General features: G+C 44.8%; 1 protein-coding gene across 2 annotated transcripts in view; it reads left to right on the top strand.

Moving 5' to 3' along the window:
* The window catches only part of PWP1 (PWP1 homolog, endonuclein), a 630,765-nt gene that overhangs the window by 418,785 nt on the left and 190,366 nt on the right, over positions 1–21,614 (top strand). For both annotated transcript variants that reach the window (XM_044087585.1, XM_044087586.1), the window contains one exon: positions 14,994–15,099. In XM_044087585.1, the coding sequence (XP_043943520.1) occupies positions 14,994–15,099 (106 nt within the window). The remainder of the gene's footprint in view (positions 1–14,993; positions 15,100–21,614) is intronic.

The following is a 21,614-nucleotide window of genomic DNA, read 5'->3' as shown; positions in this document are numbered from 1 at the left end:
GCTGAGAGGCAACAACGCTACTGCTGCACCACTGCTGCATAAATTAGTAACTCAATGTACTTTTTGTAATTAAAATATTTTGAAACTAACATTTTGCTTACCTTTTGCATCATGGCATGATGTGCCTAAAATGATGTTCTGCATTTTCTCTACTTTCTCTTAAAAATAGAAGTCCAGGTTCTTTATAATAACACAGCAAGAAGAAGGAACATAGGATGCAGAGCAAGGCTAAAACATGTTCATTTTAATGTAAAACAACTATTTTACATGAGCTTGTGTTATTTTTATGAAGTCATTTTGTTAGTTGGTAGGAATGTGCCATTGTGATCATTTTTGATTTTTATGTTTTTTATTTCTTTTCTGCATTTGCTTTTGAAGAATAGTGACATCAGGAAAGTAAACTAAATGATTTATCTTTAATCTGAGAAAACTTAAGATCTGGTTACAGCCTTAAGGTTGTGATTAAATCTCACCCCCTTTTTTAGATAGTTTGAGCTTCCTCATGAGAGTTGATTGGTGTTCTTTCTGCCAATCTCTTTTGAGTCTATTCTTTTCAGTGATAGGCTACTACATATTTTATTTCATTATTATTAGATCTGAAGTAGTTACTTCATTTGCTCTGCAACCTGTGGGTATTGGATCTGACCTCGGATCCGAGCCGGCAGCTTTACTAGCTAAAAGATCCGAGCTCCTAGCTCCTCCCCTTTACCCATAATCCCCTGCTGCATGCTGCCTTTCCTCAGATCGAGTTTGCCGCGGCTGAAAGAAGCTACTAGTGAAGAGCTCCTTAGGCTTGGGTGAGATCGTTTCTATATATCTTGTTCAAAGTTAGACAAAAAGTTGTTTTTTTTTTTTTGTCAGTGTGTGAGTGATTTAGCCCCCTTCATCGAGTTATAGTCTTAGTTTAAATTTTTTGTGGTAATTTTTAGTTTTTTGGTCGTTGTGTTCTGTCCCTCCCCTATAGTGTCTGGGTGTGTTACTGTGATGGCTGAAGGGCCCAAAGCCGTCTTTTCTAAATGCACTGAGTGTGGCCATAAGCTTTCCCTGGCTGATGGCCACACTCAGTGCTTGTTGTGTCTGGGGGTGGCCCACCTTTCCACTAGCTGCCAGATATGTGCAGCGTTTAACCCCTGGGCCATCAGGGATAGGAAGAACAAGTTGATCCTGGTGGGGCTTGTTACCGCAGGACACTTCTTCCTCTCCCTCTAAGGCACAGGCTGCTACCGCAGCCCCTATACCTTTAGGTCCCCCCACTCTGCCTGGGACTCAACCTCCCTCTGCTGTGCAGGGTTCAGGGGAATTGTCTGCCTCTTCTAGGGAGAAGGACATAAAGAAAAGGAGAAGCACAAGAGTCATAAAAGGCGGGCTGAGACTCCTCCCTCAGCCCCGCCATCTAAAGTCTCTAGTCCCTTCACAAGGGCCCCCGGATCCTCTCCTTCTCGGCTCCGTTCGCCTTATTTCTCGCCGGAGGAGGAGTACCAGTCTCCCTCGACGTTGTCGAGGCGGCCCTCCCGGCCTGCCTAGACGTCATCTTCTAGGTCTAAGAGAAGCCTGACCGACGCGGACATGGATCGGATGATGCGTCGATTTCTGCAGACTCAGATGCAGATGGGGGTGCTCCTGCCACCCCTCCTCAGATGGCAGTGCAGTCCCCCTTTTTGTTCCGATCACTCCTTCTCCAACCCGTTTTCGGGTTTTGGAGTCATCGGATCTGGGCCCTTTCGGAGCCGGGGATTTGTCGGTGCCGATAGCTCCAGTAGCTTCGACGCAGACTGTACCCTCGAGCGTGTCAGATCCTAGCTGTCGGGGCTGAGAGCCGAGCGTCAGATCCGTTGGGGTTGGTGTGTCTTCGGCGCCCTTCAGGTCGGAGCACACTTCCCTCTCGGATCAGACCGTTTCGGCTCCGACACCGATCCCTGCTTCGGAGAGGAGGAGACTGCTTTCGGAGCCTGGCGAAAGTGGCTCGCCTTCGGCTTTTGAGGTAGTGGAGAGGGTTCTGTCGAGGTCTTCCAGATCTGCGGTCAGGGCATCAAATCCTCCCTCTCCCCCTTTGCATTTGGGTCTATTCTCCGTCATCCGACCACTGGGACAGCCTGCTCAAACCCTCCAGTTAGTTCCCTTAGAGGAACAGGGCCCCGTAGGTGAGCCCTCCTCTGATAGTCCCACCGAGGAGGTTCCTCGCAAACGGAAGTGTAAGAGGAGGCACCAGGACTACCCTGAGTCCCTCACGACAGACATGGATTTGGAAGAAGGGGAAGGTTCCCCAAGGTCACCCCCTGAGGATGTCTCCTTTGGAGACATCATGGAAATGTTGAGAATTAGAGGGGGTTGGTCTGCCCAAAAACCTTCCTCTGACGAGTCCGTGTTTCTGGAGGCATTTGAGGCAGGCCCGTCTACCTCCTGGGTGTCCCCTCCGGCTGACCCCCTGGTAGACTTAATTACTACCAAGGCGTGGAAGGAGCCCGACACCGTGGAGCCAATTCCCAGATGGCCAGACAAAATTCTTAGCCCTCCCTCTGGTAGGCAGGCCTGGTGTAAGGGGTCACCTGTGGATGCCATGTTGGTGGCGGCTGCCACGAAGAAGGAACTCGCGCAGGAGAGTTCCTCGGTCCACCCTCCAAATAAGGAATCTCGGGCGTTGGACCACATTGGGAAGCGGATGTTTGCTTCAGCCACCTTCTCTGTAAGGGCGCTGAACTACATGGCACACATTATCAGGCTACAGCGAGACCTAATAAAGGAATACGCTGCAGCTCCCCCGGAGTCCATGATGGTCGAGGATAAGAAGACTTTCTCGACTCGTAAGGCCACTCTGAAGTCTATCTCGAACACGTCTATGCAGCTACTCTTCCATGCTACGGAGGAGGCTGCTAGAGCTAGCGGAGCCGGGGTCGTCTTGCGGCATCATGCCTGGCTCTGCCTTTGCGATTTCGCGGAACCCTTTAAGGCATCCTTTGCGAATGCTCCCTTTGACGGTTCTTCGTTCTTTGGCAAGACCGTACGTGAGATGCTGGTCCAAAGTGAGAAGGACGGGAAGACACTGTTTGCCGTCAGAGTCCCCTTCTCTAATCCCCAGCGATCCTTTTCGAAGAATCAGAGGGGACAAAAGAAGATGTGGTTCCGGAAGTCTCAGCAGTCCCGTCCAGCTTCAGACCCCTCGTCCTTCAGAGGCAGAGGAGGACAAGGTGGACACCGGCCCAGAGGCAGAGGGGGCTGCGTAATTTCGGGTCTAGAGAACCGTTCTCGGATAGACCCGCGCAACAGCCCTGAGGGCTTACCCGACTGTCCCTCTCTGGAGGCAGTCGGGGGGGGGGGCATTTGTCGGAGCACCTACTAAATTGGGAGTCCATCATGACGGATCGATGGGTGCTCCGAATCATATCCAGAGGTTATTTCATCCCCTTCCTAAATCTTCCCCCTCCCATGAAGCTCCTCCCCGATGTCCCACCCGATCAAAAGGAGGTGGCAGCTTCAGAAATTTCAAAGCTGCTAGAAAAAAGAGCCATCCAGCACGTCCCCCCAGACCAGTTTGGATTGGGCTATTACTCCAGGTTCTTTTTGGTGCCAAAAAAAGACGGGGGATTTGAGACCGATTCTAGATCTCTCTTCCTTGAACCTGTTCATTCCCAAAGAGGAATTCCAGATGGTCACTCTTCAATCAATTCTCCCCCTCCTTCAGGAGAATGACTGGATGTGCTCCATAGACCTCAAGGATGCGTACTACCACATTTTGATGGACAGACGATCCAGGAGGTTTCTCTGCTTCCGGCTGGGAGCCAGCCATTATCAATTCAGGGCTCTTCAATTCGGCTTCACCTCAGCCCCCAGGGTGTTCACCAAAGTCATGGCAGTGGTTGCAGCCCACCTGAGACTCCAGGGCATTCAGGTCTTTCCATACCTAGGCGACTGGCTCCTCACCGCCTCCAACAGGCATCAATTGTGTGTTGCCAGGGATTATGCTCTAACTCTTGCCCAGAGTTTCGGCATCTCGGTAAACCTTCAAAAGTCCTTTCTTCATCCTGTGCAGGTTCTGGAATTTATAGGGGCCAAATTGGACACTCGCATCTCTCAGGCCCTACTAACTCCGGACAGGGTGAACAGTTTGTCTTATCAGGTATTAGCCCTCCTTCAGAACCCGGCTCCTTCGGCAGAGTTAGTCCTCTAGGGTCTATGGCGGCGGCAATCAGTCTTTGTCTACACACACGTCTACGAATGAGGATTCTACAATGGACCCTCCCAAGTCCAATGATCTCTGTTACTACAACCAGTGAACACCCTTATTCCACTAAGCAGGGCTTGCAGGGACTCCCTCCTCTGGTGGCTTCACTCAAGGGAGCTGTGAGAAGGGAGACCCTTCATAATGCCCCCGCCCCAAGCCACGTTGACCACGGATGCTTCTCGCCTCGGGTGGGCATTGTTCGGGCAGAACCGTCCAAGGCACGTGGACCCCCTTAGAGACCGCTTTGCATATCAGTGTCCTAGAGATGAGGGCGGTGCTTCTGGCGTTGCAAGCTCTCCACGGCCTTCTTCCTCTAGGGACTATTGCGGTTCAAACAGACAACATGGCAGTAGTCTGGTACATAAACAGGGAGGAACCAGATCTTATCCCCTTTGTCGGGAGGCTGTGAGAGTTTGGGAGTGGGCAATATCCACCAACCGCTTTCTGGTAGCAACGCACATTCCGGGTCGGTCCAACATTCTGACAAACTGAGTCGTGTGATCCTCACACCGTACGAGTGGTCTCTCAAACCATCAGTTGCGTCTACCTTGCTGCGATCTTTTTGCTTCTCCGTCAAACACAAAGTGCAGCGAGTTTTTCCCGATACTTCCCCCCCACCACGGGAGAGCCCCAGAGACGCTCTGGTTCATGCTTGGCCACCCAGTCTCCTCTATGCTTATCCCACCTTCCTCTTATGACGAAGTTCATTCAGAAAGCATGTCAGTTGGGGAGCAGAATTATCCTCATAGCCCCATTCTGGCCTCGCCAGATCTGGTTCCCATATCTGCGGTCTCAGTGTAGTTCCTCCATGGATCTTAGATCCCATTCCGGATCTGATTTCGAATCCTGCGAGATTGCAACCTCCGAATCTGGTAAACCTCAAGCTCGCGGCTTGGTTGATCTAGTTCCACTGATGGCAAGGACTCCCGGCATCTCATCACCAGTAAAGGCCATTCTGGTAGCGGCTCACAAGCCTGCTACCATAAAAACTTACAGTAGTAAATGGAAGCGTTTTTCAATCTGGGCTAAGGACAAGGGCTTGGATCCCTTTTTCGTTCCTATCCCGACGGTTCTTGAATTTCTGTGTCACATTTTTCATCAAGGAGCAAGTGCATCTACAGTTAAAGTACAATTGGCAGCCATTTCCCATTTTCATGTGGGGGATGGATTGGGATCTTTAGCTTCTGCGAAGATATGCAAAACCTTCTTGAAAGACATTTCTCTACTTGAAACCACCACTTAAGACGGCAGTCCCACCATGGGACTTAACTCTAGTTTTACAAACATTGACAAGCCCACCTTTTGAGCCTGCCGCCTCAGTTCCTTTAAAGTTCTTATCATGGAAAACAGCCTTTCTAGTTGCTATTACTTCAGCCAGGAGGGTTTCGGAACTTCAAGCCCTTTGCATGAAACCCCCTTATCTAATTTTCCATAAGGATAGAGTGTGTCTCAGGACTAACCCTTCCTTCTTACCAAAGGTGGCTTCAGAGTCAAATATTAATCAGTCGATTAATTTACCAGTGTTCTTTCCCAACTTTCAGAACAAAGGGGAATACAAATTACACAAGTTGGATGTACATAGACAGCTATGTTTTTACTTACACAGGACGAAGGATACTCGCAAGGCTGATCAGTTGTTTGTGTCCTTTGCCAAATCTGCCATGGGTAGAGCTATTTCCAAAGTTACCTTAGCAAATTGGATATCACAATGCATCATTCATGCGTATGTATCCTCAGGTAAACCTACTCCTATCGGAGTCCATGCCCACTCAACCCGATCCATAGCCACATCAGGAGCCTCCTGGTCCAGGGTTCCTCTGGACGACATATGTTCAGCAGCTACTTGGTCCTCTTCCCATACATTCATTTCTCATTATAAATTGGATATGATATCCAGTAGTAGGGCTTCCTTTGGCTCCGCTGTGCTTCGGAATATCCTTCCTTAAAGGCCGCCCAAGGTTTTTAGGTAGCTGGGGGACTCTGTCCCACAGGTTGCAGAGCAAATGAAGTAACTACTTCAGATAAAGAAGTTATGTACTCACCATAACGTTCCATCTGAGTAGGTACTTCATTTGTCTGCAACCGACCCCCCCCCTCCATGCCCCCTAACCATTATCGTGATTGAGATTGTTTCATGAGGTTAGGCTTTATTTGGTCCTCTGTCGAGGGTATTAGTTATTGGATTAAGCAAACTTGATCTGAGGAAAGGCAGCATGCAGTAGGGGATTGTGGGTAAAGGAGAGGAGCTAGGAGCTCGGATCTTTTAGCTAGTAAAGCTGCCGGCTCGGATCTGAGGTCGGATCCTATTCCCACAGGTTGCGGACTAATGAAGTACCTACTCAGATGGAACGTTATGGTGAGTACATAACTTCTTTTTACATTTAGATTTTGCTGTCTCGCAGTACAGATTGGCTGCTGTTATATTTGTATGCTAATAATGTTGATGTGAAGATCTAACAAATGGGGCTTAAAGTGTCTAACTGTGGAGGATGAAGTGTGTAGAAGGTTGCAGAAACCAGTGTAGCTAAAAATGGTTGAATTGCAAAACTCCACCAAGACAAGCTTAGGAACCTCCAGTACTTCAAACTTCTTCAGAAAGATGTTTTCTGAAGAACTCTATGGTAGATTAAAGCAAATAAACATTTTTTGTGCTAAAGTTTCATTTTTGTACTGGAGGTTCTTGATGTTTTTTAGTTGTTTTCTCCTTTTATTCATTTTTGGGGTATTTTGTGTTCTTGGAATTGCAAAACTCACAGCCATTTGCCAAATGCAGACAACACACTATAAAACTAGAAAAAAAATGATCAAGCACAGGGATGGAATGGATGGTGTATAATTTGTCCTCTCCAATAAAATGTTTCGTCCTCTCCTGCAAACCACCTTGACTGGTTTATTTTTAAGATTCGGCAAATCGGTCAATTCAAAGAATTTTTTGCACTCATTCTCAGCAATTGTTTTGATGTAATGTGCATTACCACTAAAATTAGTGATAAAGGCCCTGTTGTAACCTACATCTGTACTGTTGAGCGCTCCATGTGTGTTTGAAAAATCAATACCCCTTCCCAATATGGGACTATATTTGTCTTTCCTACCCTCTGTTATTTCCTGATTAATGCTAGAAATTAAAACATCAGGGTAGCCTCATTCCAAAAACATGTCTCTCAACAAGGAACATTGCAACTGAAAATCAACTTCAGATGTCATGCGACTAGTACGAACATACAGGCCTTTAACAATCCCCTTCTTTTGAAAGAAGGGGTGCGCAATAGTAAAACTAATGTATGTGCTCGAAAAAGTTGGTTTTCTGTGAATGGTTGATTTGAACCCTTGCTCATACGAACATCCAAGTAATCCACACAATCAAAACTAACTTGGTGAGTAAGCTGAAAGAACTTGGTAGTATGAGTAATATACTTGATGAAATCTTCTAATTTCTCCAAACTTCCCATCCAAAAACTGCAGATATCGTCCAAATACCTGGTATATAAAACCCAGCATTGGACATATGGACAGTTATGAATACATTTCGTTTCCCAAGTAGATGCTACCATGTCCGCAAGTATTGGGGCACAATTATCCCCCATTGCCACTCCAGTTTCCTGCTTAAACTCACCTTCAAAAAACAGAAAATTGTTTTTCAAAACGAATTCAGCAATTTCCAAACACACAAAGATCTCATTTTCAGTTATTTCGGGTCTAGTTCTTAAGGCCTGTTCCATCCAAGTAAGACCTGCATCATGTGGAATAACTGAAAAAAGATCAACTACATCCACCATAACAAATTTTAACTCAGGTGAGTTAAATTCATGTTGCACTTTACTCAAAAATTCCCAAGAATCTTTCAGTAAGTAGACATCTCTACGCCATAACATCTTCATCTTCCAATCAAGGAATTTAGCTAAAGGTGAAATTTTGGCTTCTTCAGCCGCCACAATCGGATGAAGGGGGGGATCCTTGGTACATTTATGGATCTTGGGTATCCCAAAAATTGATGGTACCCTCGGGGTATTATTCTCCAAAAAGTTTAAGGTTTTAAAATCTATGGCACCCTGATCAAACAGGTCCTTAAGTATTAAATCAATTTTATGGTATGATATATTTACTTCATTAATAGAAACCTTACTGTACCTACTGTTGTCATTGAGAATGGAAAACATTTTACCCTCATAAATGATTTTGTCCATAAGTACCACACCCCCACCCTTGTCAGGTTCCATGACACTAAGGGAAGAATCCGAGTATAATTGTCTCAAAACTTGTCTTTGTTTGATATCTAATTTGGAATGTACCCTATTCCCTTCAAACATTTTTCTAATTTCATTTTCCATAACATTTTCAAGGTTTTTAAGTTGAGGGTAAATAGGGGGATTAAAAGTACTATTCTTCCTGGGTACATCCACTTCAGGAGGGCTCTGGTTATTACCAAATAGGTTTTCAAGATGCAATTTTCGAATAAACATTTTTAAGTCCGACATGACCTGAGTCAAGTTACTTTTCTTATTAGGAACAAATTTAAAACCTTGTACAAACAAGTCAGAAATTCATCAGTGGCAATAAAATTACTGTAATTATATACATGAAGCCAGATCTAGAAACTGCTTGAACATTATCGTCAACCTGTACACATTTAATAACATCAGATGCAGTAAATGTTCCCTGTACCCCCCTCCCTCCTGTTGATAATTCCCCTTGTAAAAATGGTGGTTGTTCTAGTTTTTGTTACGCAATCTATCAGATCTACGGAGTAGGGATTCCTGAACACTATTGGGAATATTATTCCCTTCCTCAATCCCTAAATTATCACGGACTCTTCCCTGCTGTTGAAAGTTGGGACAAGAGTTCCACTCTGAACTCTCCACCTGATCAAACTGCTTAGGTGGTGGATAGTGTTTACCTTCCTGATACTCCCGAATGTCTCTATCTAATTTCCTGTATTTTCTCCTTAGAATGTCATCACATTTTTTTTATCAACCACATTCTGCAAGCAGCAGACCTACCTTTGCTCTCAAAGCCATGTTAATATACTGTAAATGGGTCTTCATTTCTTTGCTGGCTCACTGCACTTAGTGCAGATGTTCATCATGTTTCACTGTTGCAGTCATTACTCTTGAGTTACCCTGCTGGCTGGCTACCCGCAGTCGGCCTGAATTCCAAAGTCGTGGTCCGGCGTCCGTTGCTGTCACCTCTTCCCTGACGTCAGTGCGCAAGGGGTATAAAAGATGCAGCCGACACCATTTTCTTAAGTCTTTCTTGCCGCGCGTTACCCGAAGCAGTTCACAAGTGCCAGTCAGCCGACTCCTGAGATTTTCTTGTTTGAATTTCAGATCCAAAGTTTTCATTTAAAGCTAAGTACCCCTTTGGGGAAACTTTTTTCTTGCTCCAGACCGATGTCAGAAAAAGTTAATAATTGTATTTCTTGTGGGAAGCAAATACCTCATAAGGACTTCCATTCTTATTGTATTCCTTGCCTAGGCCCTGATCACAACGTAGCTAATTGCAGATTTTGTGCTAGATTTAACCAACGCACTATTAAGCGTCGGTACGATTTTGCATTTCATTACTTTGTCCGAAGATTTAATTACACGATGTCGTCGGATAGCCATCCGTGTACCGCAATTCACAAGAAAAGCAAGGAAAAGGACAGGCATCCGAGGTACAAAACTGACGACGAGGCTTCTTCTAAGCCAGTCGTCGGTTCTCAGTGAGGCGCTTTCGCAGCCTCTGACGCCCGCTACCTCAGAGCCGCAGGCTGCTTCCGACTCCCACGTGGAGCAGACTAGGCCTTTGGAAACTCAAGGTATTGGACACTTGGAAAATATTCCCTCAGATGGGTCTGGAGCCGCTGAGCAGGCATCGGCTTCTGAGGGTGTTTTTAGGCCTACACAGTTGTATGTAAAACCGACTACAGCTTCAAAGGCAAAGACTAAAGCACCACTGAAGACAAAGAAACAAGTGCAGCAAGCCCATGGACAGGCCTCCATGCCTAAAAAACAGATGCTCAAAATGGCCGAAGACCTCATTACTTTGATCAGGGGTTCCCATCCCCCTCCAGAGAAGAGGCCTAGGCAAGAGACAGAATATGAATCTTCAGATCAGGTTTCCATTTCCTCTGACTCCTCTTCTGACCAAGAATACTCTCTCCCTCCCTATGAGGATTCCGATACTGAAGAATCTTATCTCTTCAGCCTCCCTTCCTGAGGATTATTCCTTTGGGGAAACCCTGCATACCATGAGGGAGCACTTCCACTGGGAGAGCCAAGACTACTCCGAATCTAAGAAAAGGCTTAGAGATTTTCTTTTACTACCTCAGCACAGGCCTCTTGCTATCCCTCCTGTTTTAGACATTGTAGATGATGTATTTTCGGAGTCCGGCCTGTCCCCTGACTCTTTACCCCCTGCACCTGTTAAGCCAGACAGATACTACAGGATTCCAGACTCACATAAATTTATTTATAAAAATCCTGCTGCTGACCCAGAAACTATTTCTTAGGGTCCCAAAGGAGTCGAGGCTTCCACTGCAAAAAACCCTATCCCCTCTGATAGGGATTCAAGGGCACTGGATAGATGGGGGAAAAAGGTTTGCACTTCTGCTACCTTGGCTGTGAGGGCTTTAAATTGTCAATTTCATATGCTTAAATATCAGCAATACTTATTGTCACTGCTTAAACAGAAAATGTTAACAAATTCTGAATGTGCAGAAAATACGGAAATGCAGGATTTATTGCATGCAACTGAACAAGTGGGAAGGCATACTTTGCAATGTGGTTTTGATTTTCTGGAAGCCTCTTGCAGGGCCGCTGTTACGGTTCTGTCATTGGGCGACATGCTTGGTTAAAGGAACAGAATCTGCCTGATCATGTGAAAGCAAAATTATTAGATGCTCCATTACAGCATGATACTTTGTTTGGTGTTAAAGCAGAAGAGGTGTTGAAGAAAATGGAGGACAAAGCTAAATCTATGCAGACAGTTAAGGATTTCTTACAGGTGCAGTCACCCAGATTTAGCAGGAACTGGCCTACAAAGAATTGGACCTTTCCAATGTCAGACAGGCCACAAAGAGGCAGATACAGATGCCCCAGAGGCAGATCCCAGCCCCAAGGCTCATACAGGCCTAAACAGTGGGGTGCTTCTACCTCCAAAAGCGGAGACGACAAATCACAGCCATACAGGAAACAGTCCCAATGACTTCCTCTGCCAGAACCAAGCACCTATCTTTTGGCAGCCCCCTTAGGGGGAAAACTAGCACTTTTTTCACAAAATTAGCACATGATCACCCAGGACAAATGGGTCTTGAACATAGTGTCTCAGGGCTACAGGTTCCACTTTCACACCCTGCCAAGGGCAAAAGGTATGCCAGACCTGCCACACAATCAATGGGCAGAGGCACAAAAGCAAGTTTCATCCCTCATGGACATGAGGGCCATTCAGCTAGTACCACAGCAAGAGCAGGGGCAAGGATTTTACGTGATACTTTTCTTGGTACCCAGAAAGGACAAAGCCTGGAGACCAATACTGGACCTGTCTATTCTGAACACATTTCTGGACGTTCCAAAATTCAAAATGTTGACTCTGCAGCAGCTATTGCCCATGCTGGGCAAGGCGGCTTGGCTTGTAACTTTGGACCTAAAAGAGGCATACCTGCATGTTCCAATCAGACAATCTTGCAGAAGATACCTCAGATTCATAGCTGGCTCAGTGCACTACCAATTTTCTGAACTGCCCTTTGGCTTATCTACTGCGCCCAGGGTCTTCACAAAATGCCTGGCACCAGTAATTGCATTTTGCAGACAAAGAGGAATTCAAATATATCCTTACTTGGACGACTGCCTTATTCAAGCAGAGAACAAGGACATTCTACTAAAGCATCTGGCATTTGTAAAAAGATTACTAATTTGCCTAGGGTACACAGTAAACGAAAATAAATCAAAACTAGTACCCTCTCAAGAGATAATATTCCTGCGTGCAAGCTTAAATACAACTGCCCAGATGGCTTATCTCACACCAGACAAAGAAAGGCAACTGACTTCTTACTTAAAAATGTTGGCAACAAGACCCAGTTATCTGCAAGAAAGATTCTGCAGGCTTTGGGCTTCATGGCATCCTGCATTCTGCTAATTCCATATGCCAGACTGCATATGAGGAAACTACAGTGGTATCTAAAAAGTGTTTGGACTCAACATTGCCACAGCCTGGAAACATTACCCTCATTCCCTGCCTGCAACAGGAGTTTCGATGGTGGGCACAGGCCTGTCACCACAACAAGGGACAGCCATTCACTTTACCCACAGCCAGGCAGACACTAACAACGGATGCATCAGATTATGCCTGGGGGGCCCACATGGCAGGAAAATGTATTCAGGGCACATGGCCTGCAAGCCAGATGCATCTTCATATCAATCAAAAAGAGATGCTAGCTGTTCAGAATGCCCTGACAGCTTTCAAGGATCTACTTCATCCAGGACAACTACTGATAAAGACGGACAGTACTACATTCATGTACATAAACAAGCAGGGAGGCACACATTCCTACCCCCTCTGCAGACAAGCCATGACTTTGTGGGACACAGCATTGACTTATCAAGTTCACCTGCAAGCACAATTCCTGCCAGGAAAAATAAATACTCTGGCAGATGAACTAAGCAGAAACCTCATGGATCCCCACGAGTAGAAACTGGATCCACAAGTCTTCAGCATGATAACAAGGAAATGGGGATGCCCAGACATAGATCTATTTGCCTCCCCTCACAACTGCCAACTACAGCGATTCTGCACAAGGATTTATCACATGCAAGCATGGAAAGTGGATGCCCTATCCTTCAGCTGGAAAAACCTAACAGTATATGCCTTATCTCCACTCCCTCTTCTTCCCCGGGTACTCCTAAAGGTGAGACAAGAGAAGCCAAAAATGATACTGATTGCCCCAGACTGGCCACGCCAGCACTGGTACCCAATCCTAAAGAACTTGTCCCAAGGTCTAGCCTGGACATTGCCTCAAATTTCTCACTTACTGACCCAACAAAACAATCAGATCCTGCACAGCCAACTCAGGACCTTAAATCTGGCAGCATGGCGGATAATGTAGCCATTCAGAACACTCCTCTCTCCAAAGCTGTGATGGATGTTATTTTGGAGGCCAGGAGGCCCAGTACCAGAAAATCTTATGCAGAAAAATGGAAGAGATTCTTTGCTTGGAACCAGGCACAAGGAATTGACACGTTTGTACCAAATATTCCTCAGATTTTACAATACTTAACTGAGATGCTGGACAAAGGCCTATCCTTTTCATCAATTAAGATTCGTGCCTCTGCCATTTCAGCCCATTACAATACGGAACCACCTATCTTTTCTCATCCTTTAATAAGGCAGTACCTCAGAGGGGCCAAAAACATAAGACCTCCAAGGAGAGCACCAATACCTGCATGGGACCTCAGTTATGTCTTGGAAAAACTCACACTGCCTTATTTTGAGCCAGCCTCAACAGCTGATATAAAATGTTTATCCTGGAAAACAGCTCTGGTCCTAGCAATAACCTCTGCAAGACGAGTCTTGGAGTTACAGGCACTTATGGCTGTGGAACCTTTTATCATTTTCAATCCAGACAGGGTTTGTCTGAGGACGAACCCGACATTTATGCCTAAGGTGGTGTCCAGTGTGGCCCTTAACCAAACCATTCACTTGCCTACCTTTTATCCAAACCCACAGAACAAGGGTGAGAGACTTCTGCATTCTTTGGACATACACAGACAGCTACACTTCTACTTGGACAGAACTAAAGCTTTCAGAAAAACTGAGCAACTTTTAGTGGCATATGCTGCAGGATCACAAGGAAAGGCTATCTCAAAACAGACTATTTCAAAATGGATAGGCCATTGCATTCATTTCTGCTACTCGCAGCATGGCATATCAGTGCCTGAGGACATTAGGCCACATTCAACCAGAGCAGCAGCCACTTCAGCAGCCTTCCTCAGAGGAGGAGTACCAACCAAAGACATCTTAGAGGCTGCAACTTGGAGTTCAGTGCACACTTTTACAAAGCACTACCTCTTACCTCTCTACTCTAAATCCAGAGCAGGCTTTGCCACTGCAGTTCTGCAGGGCCTCATAGCCTCTCCTAATCCTATTTAGCCCAGCCACCCATCCTCAGCTTTGGGATTCAACCCAAGAGTAATGACTGCAACAGTGAAACACGATGAACATAGTACAGTTGTGTACCTACCATAAATGTAGATGTTCAAGTGTATTCACTGTTGCAGTCCAGGTTACCCTCCCACCATCCCCCTTTCTTTTGTTGGCTCTTATCTGTACTTCTCTATTCTATACAACCTATGTGGTGTATTTGCTTGTAGATGAAGGAAATGTTTACTTTAGTGCATGCATGTTTATTGGCATAATTTATTTAGCCTACCCTTTTGGGGGCACCTGACATCTGGGGCAAGAAAAACTGAAGAAAATGGTGTCGGCTGCATCTTTTATACCCCTGGCGCATTGACGTCAGGGAAGAGGCGACAGCAACCGACGCCGGACCAAGACTTTGGAATTCAGGCCGACTGCGGGTAGCCTGCCAGCAGGATAATTCAAGAGTAATGACTGCAACAGTGAATACACTCGAACATCTACATTTATGGTAGGTACACGACTGTGCTTTTCTCTTTCTGATGTTTCTTGCTATAATTTAAAGCATGTTAAGAACAAACGTCAGTGTTACTTGGTAGGAGGGCTGTATGTACATGCCAGATGATATAGTGCATGACTCTTAAATTTCTATTTCCTGCAGAGTGTTCTCTTCTGTGCCTCGTGTTGTCCAGACTTGCCTTTTGTATATGCTTTTGGAGGCCAGACAGGAGGAGTGCGAATATGGGACATTAGTGATGTTGCTGCAGGTAAGACTTTTTTTTGTCAGAAGTCTGTTTTGGAAGTCACTACCGACTGACCCACCTGTACAACAAAATCTCTCTTAAATCTTGATTCTGTTCTGCAGGTATACAGTAAGACAAGTTGCAGCTATCCCTTCTTAGACAGTGGTATGTTTTATAGCTGGCACAACAAAATGAATAGTCCATCTTTTTGCCACTCACCTGCCTTAGTATTTGTTCATAACACAGAACACCTTTGCCTCTCAGGTTTTTAAACACTCACATCTTCAAAAAATGGTTTGCAGAGCAAGTATTCCATTATGTAAATGCCTTTTATCTTTAATTCAACTCCTGAGCAAGGCATACAGTAACTAGACTGGTATAATTAATTTTGTTTCTGTGATTTATTTAATTTTCATTTTATTTTAGGTGTTAAGAAACACTTGGCCCACCTTGCACCATTATTGGGTATACATTATAATTGACAGTAAAGCTACTGTGATAATAGGGGATTATGACTGGATATATGACCATTACCAACTTTTTAAGACGTGGATGCCAAGAAATTTTCCTTGAGAGCAAAGTCAGAGAGGTGAATCTTGGCATCTATGCCGAGAATGTAGAAGAATGGTTACGGTCGGTGACACCTGATCATAATTTTTTGTAGTCATGGAGCTTTATCTTCTCCATGTACTATTATTTAATGAAGGGAAAAAAGTATAAAAGCACAAAGTGTTTACCTGCTTTCAGAGCTTTTGAAAGACTGAAAAAAACTTTTGTTGCTGTCAGACAGCAGACAAAAATGAAGTCTCCCTCTGAAGTAAAAAGGAAAACTTAAAAAATTTGTTAGACTCATTGTTCTGCCGCACTTTGTCTGCTAGTGTGACAGAGTGAAATTCTAACTGCTTTTAAAAGCTTTTTACCTCCTGCAGTGGTTCTTGAACAACTGATGCTCACCCCTATCCATCCCCAATGCAAGAGCCAATCTTAGCTGCTGTTCAGAAAGTTATAATTTATCACTTTTGTGATATAGGAGTGTTTACAAGCTTGTCTTTTTCCAAATATTCGAGTGTAATCCCAGTGCTTTTTGCACTACATAGTTGTTAGAAGCACATTACACAATTGCAGTATATATACTTCAGTTATATGTATAGTTGTAGTGTTTTTTTTCCCAGATAAAGCAGATTTTATCCCGGCTTTCATTCCCCACTAACATTGCAGGCTCTACAGTACCTTCTCTGCCAGATTCTTCGATCTTGCACTGGACCATTCCTCCATGAGATCATTTCCAGTCCCAGTGCTATTGAAACCACCAGTCAGCCAATTATCCTCTGTCAGTATTGTTAGCTATTTTGGAGTTGATGCCTTTGACCACTCCATTGGAGAGACAGCTGTTGGTAGTGAAGATTTTGGCCTTGACTACCTGGATGGAGTTGTGGAAGCATTCTGCTCACTAGTGATCTTCCTCTTGTGTGGTTCTTTCAACCAGCAAAATTATTAATCTGGTGATAGACAATGCGAATCAAACTGCACTACAAATTCTTGATCCAGGGATCTAAACCTTCGCTGCAGCATCAGCAGAACAGTGTGGAGAGATGGGTATATCTCGCAGAGGATACCACTGTTTTGTAACAGGCTCCCCATCCATGTAAAGCAAAGCTTATCCCTGTCTATATTCGAGCATAACTTGGATCTGTGGATGGGAGATAAGAAATTTACCCCACCTATAAACCTTTTGCCAGAGAGAGCTGTCTAAGAGGGTCACATCAGACCAGAAAGGAGTGTAGTATGTGCTCAAGGCTATGTTATGATACTGAAGAAGTCCCAGAATATCTAGCCCATTCTTGAGTTAGGCTGCACTAAGCAACTTTTCTTCCAAGTAACCTTTGAGTTGATTGCATTGCAGTCTATCCTCATCTGTCAAAACATTCTGGATGTGCTTATGCTCTCTGTCTCCAGGATATATACTTGCATATTAGAATAAGAAAGGAATCCAGGATGCTCCTTTACTTCAGTATAAGAGCCAGCCATTCTCAATTCAGAAGACTGCCCTTGAGTCTCATCACAAACTCAGGCAGTTCAAGAAATGCATACCTGCATTTATAGCAGCTCTTTAACTTTAGTGGTTGAGGGACTTTCTCTGCCTGGCTAATTGATTCCTGGCACGCCCTGTCCATGCAGAGGCCGAATCCAGGCATTCACCTCTTATTCTCTTCAGTCCTTCACTGTCACAGTCAACATAGTAAAGTTTCCAAATGGTGACTTCACTAAGCTTAACTTTTATAGGATGCCCTCTGGACACCAAGACCTGTCTTGGCTCTCTCCCTACTAAAAAGATGAGTCTAATCTTGACAGCTGCTCTCAGTTTTTTATCTATGTGCCAACATCCATCACATTATTTACTGTAGCCAGTGCAAGGACTTTTGAGGGTTCTGCAGTGGACCCTCAAAGTTCAATGGAATTAGTTAACTGACTTGTTGCCCAAGAAAATGCAAATATCAGTTTTTGGTGAACTTTGGAGTCAAAGCTGTCTCTGGGCAAGCCATTTTAAACCCCATTCCAAAAGATCATAATGACTATGCATGCCGCCTCTGCCCCGGAGTGTGTGTGTGTGTGTGTGTGTGTGTGTGGGGGGGTCATTCAGAGCACACATTTCAGGGCTTTTAGTCACTTCAAGATGCATCACGGCACATCAGTATTTTAGAGATAAGGGCAGTCTTTTCAAGACTCCCTCCCTTCAAGTGCAATTGCCATCCACTCCAACAGTGAGGCAGTGATGTGGTACTCCTTTATTGGGAGGCCATAAAAATTTGCGAATGTGTTGTTGCCTCCTGTCACCTTCTCCTGGCTGTCCACCTCAAGGGTCATTCCAGCCTTCTCACAGACAGTCTCAGCCTATGTCTGCTGACTGCTCAAGAGTTGTCCATAAGTTCATTGATGGTTCAGGTGCTATTTTATAATTAGGGAATACCTTGATGCAACCTGTTTGCATCCTGGCCAACTTCAAATGCCACTGATGCTTTCCTCTCTTTCATTTCTCAGTAGGATCTCCCAGAGGTGTACTGGTCCTGAAATGAACCCTGGGGTGTCTTTATGCCTTTTGTCTGGTCTTCCCTTATTCCAACATGAGCAAAGCAAAGGTCATTCTCATAGCCCCCTTTTTATTCCTATTTAACTGTGGTTCCCAATACTTTGATCTCACCGTTTGGGCAAGTCTCATTATCTGAGGACCACCAAAATGCTTCAGACATTTTTATCCTGCTTTATCCAGACCTTCTGTCCCTGAAGTTAACCACATAGTTTCTCTACTTTCAGAGATGGAAGGGTCCCGACTTGCTCATTTTAGGGTGGTCCATATCTAGTCCTCCACGCAAGACCAAGTACCAGGTGAATATACCATTCAAAATGTATTCATTTTTCAAGTTGGATCATGGTCAGAGACAAAGCTATTTTACATTTCTTGCATTAACTATTTTGATTACCTACCTCAGATTTTTGATATGTCAACCTAATTTTTTTTCCCATTAAAGTTCATTTGGTTTCATTTCCATAAAAACACTGAATAAACAAAATAGTTTTCAAAAGAACTCATCCCCTTTTCACAGTAAGTGCAAAAAAACTGTATACAATTTGTAGAAAGTAAGATTTCCCTCCCAGTAGTGTCAAACTGAATATGCATGCATACTTACTTTTTCAGTTGGAATATGCATTAGTCCGTAGCACAAACCAACAGTACAATAATAGACTTTAGTCAGAGGTGGTGGGTTCAGATATCCCAACTATACAATAACTGTTAATTCTTCAAATATGTGTAACTTAAAAGTTTAAAGTAAAAGTTCTATGCCAGTGGCACACATGCCCTGCTGTAAACTGTAATGTGGATAATTTGAACAAGCATGTGTGCAATGTATGCAAATGTAAAGGAGCACTTGCTGCAATCTGTAGTATAATGTGCATCTGTTAGGAGCTGCTAGTCTTAAAAGTAATAAGTTATTTGTTAGGGGGTGGTAGTCTTAAGAGTAAAGGTTAAGGTAATAGAGTCAAGTAATTGTGTTAATTTATTTGTAAGTTGCATATGAAGATACTAATCTTATCTCTCTTTTTCCTCTCTCCCCAACCCTTATCTCTGTTTTATTTTACTATGTGTCATCACAATGTGTCCATATCATCTATGTGTACCACAAGATCCACCCCCCCCCCCCACCGGGTCTGGTACCATTGCCCAGCACATCTGGGAAGCCAACCTGGCAGCACAACGTCTGCTGACCCTGCACTACCTGCCCCCTCAGGTAGTTCTGCCCAGGAGGATAGGCCAGTGGTTCCTTCAGGGATTAGTGGCAGGTGTGTTGAGTTTATCACCTACGCTGAACTGCCAGGGATGGTGCATAGGGTTGTGCGCCACACTGTTGGTTCATGCCTACACTGGATGGAGGGCTGCTCTCCCTTATTTTACATAGGACCAGGAGAAGGAGATGCTTAGTGCTCCAGCCAATGGCTGAGTGTGGTGACAGTTATGACAGTCCTGGGAGTGAGGACTCTATTCTCACTGTTAGCCAGCTTGACGTTGATGGGTCCTGGATATCCCCACCCTCACTCTATCCACGGTGTCCACCGACCTCTTGTGTCCATCGCAATCCCTATGTCTTGTCTCGTCTGTCTGCAACTGCTTCCTTACCTATCCAACTTACCAGACTCGCACATATCTATGTCCTTTCTCCAGTATTACTCTCTCAAAGAAAACAAGGCACCTGTGTCACAAAAAAAATAAATAAATAATTGTCCCATACGTAGCTCTCCATTTTGTACACGTGTCTTCTTGACACACTTGATTCGGTCCATTTGGCTATACAGTTTTGATTGTGTTGTTGCCACCCCTCTGTCTGGAGGTGACAGTCCAAATTCATCTAATATTCTGCATATATTATCAGTTTTTACTGTTGAACTGGATAGTTATGGATGTTCTTTGTGTTTCACTGTTGCAGTCACCACATTTGGGTTATCTGCCTGCAGGTAGCCCTCAGTCGGCCCGAATACCAGTCTTAGTATTTCTGCTTCGGATGCTGTCCCTTCTTCCATGGTGTCAGGTCGTCAGGAGTATAAAATAGGCAGCCGACCCCATTACATCAGTCTTTTTTCCAGAGGAGCCCGAAGCAGTTCGCAAGTGCCGGTCGGCCGCCCGCTACCTGAAATTTTTTCTTTCGAGTTTTTAATCCTGAAGTCTTCTAAAGCTAAGTACCCAGTTGTGGAATCTCTTTTCTTGCTCTAACCGATGTCAGAAAAAGTTAACAATTGTCTTGCCTGTGGAAAGCAAATATCTCACGGAGATTTTCTTTCTTACTGCATCACCTGTTTAGGCTCAGACCACGACGTCCCTCGCTGTCAGTTTTGTGCCTTGTTTAACGCCCGAACCATCCGTCATCGGGCTATCTTTGTCGCTAAATTCTTTTGCCGTCATTCTCTGTATTCCGAAATGGCTTCGGTAAGCCATCCGACTACTGATCTTCCGAAAAAACGTAAAGATAAAGACAGAGACGGACGGCATAGGTCCAAAACTGCCGACTATGCTTCTGTTAAGCTAGTCGCCAGTCCGCCGGTACTCAGTGAGGCGCCTTTACAGCCCCTTATGCCCACTTCTGTGGATTTTCAGGCCTCTGTTGAGACCCTTTCGGAGTCCGGTATACCGCAAGATTCTTAGACTGTGGAACCTGCGGATGTCTCTACCTTGGATGGGTCTGGAGCCACTGTGCAGGCACCGGCTTCTGAGGGTGTATTTCGACCTACCAATGCTCAGATCAAACAGACTTACTTTTTAGTTAAAACTACCTAGTTTCTTAGGCCCAGAGTAAGCACTATGCCTAGAAAACCGACAACCAAAGTGCATGCTCATGCTCCCATGCCACAAAAACAAATTGCTTAGAATGGCTGAAGACCTTATCACCCTAATTAGGGGAAGCCAGCCTTCCCCTGCTAAAAGACAAAGATTTGAGTTTGCTAATGATTCTACAGACCAGGAGTCCGATGACGCTGACCCTTCTGATTATCAGGACACATGCCCTTATCAGCCTATGAGGATTAAGATGCAGAGGAATCCATTCCCTCTGCCTCCCCTCCAGAGGATTTTTCTTTTGGTGAAACCTTGCATACTTTAAGAGAGCATTTCCACTGGGAATGCCAAGGCTATCCTCAGTCCAAAAAGAGACTTAGAGAATTTTTAGAGTTGCCTCAGCACAGGACTCTAGCTGTAACCCATTTTAGATGATGATTTTATGGAATCCAGTCTTACTCCAGATACATTACCCCCCACCCCTAGGAAACCTGACAGGTACTACAGAGTACCTGATTCCCACAAATTTCTCTTAAAGAATCCTACTGCTGATCCAGAGAGACCATTTTCCAGGGACCTAAAGGTATTAAGGCTACTACAGCCAAAAATCCTACCCCTTCGGACAGGGATTCCAGAGCTTTAGACAGATGGGGTAAGAAGGTATATACCTCTGCAACTCTTGCCATCAGGGCATTGAATTGCCAGTTTCACATGTTGA

Source organism: Protopterus annectens, chromosome 11.part0 (genome assembly GCF_019279795.1).
Source record: "Protopterus annectens isolate FY-2018-M chromosome 11.part0, PAN1.0, whole genome shotgun sequence".
Lineage (NCBI taxonomy): Eukaryota > Metazoa > Chordata > Ceratodontiformes > Protopteridae > Protopterus > Protopterus annectens.
This window is presented reverse-complemented; position numbering and strand designations above follow the sequence as displayed.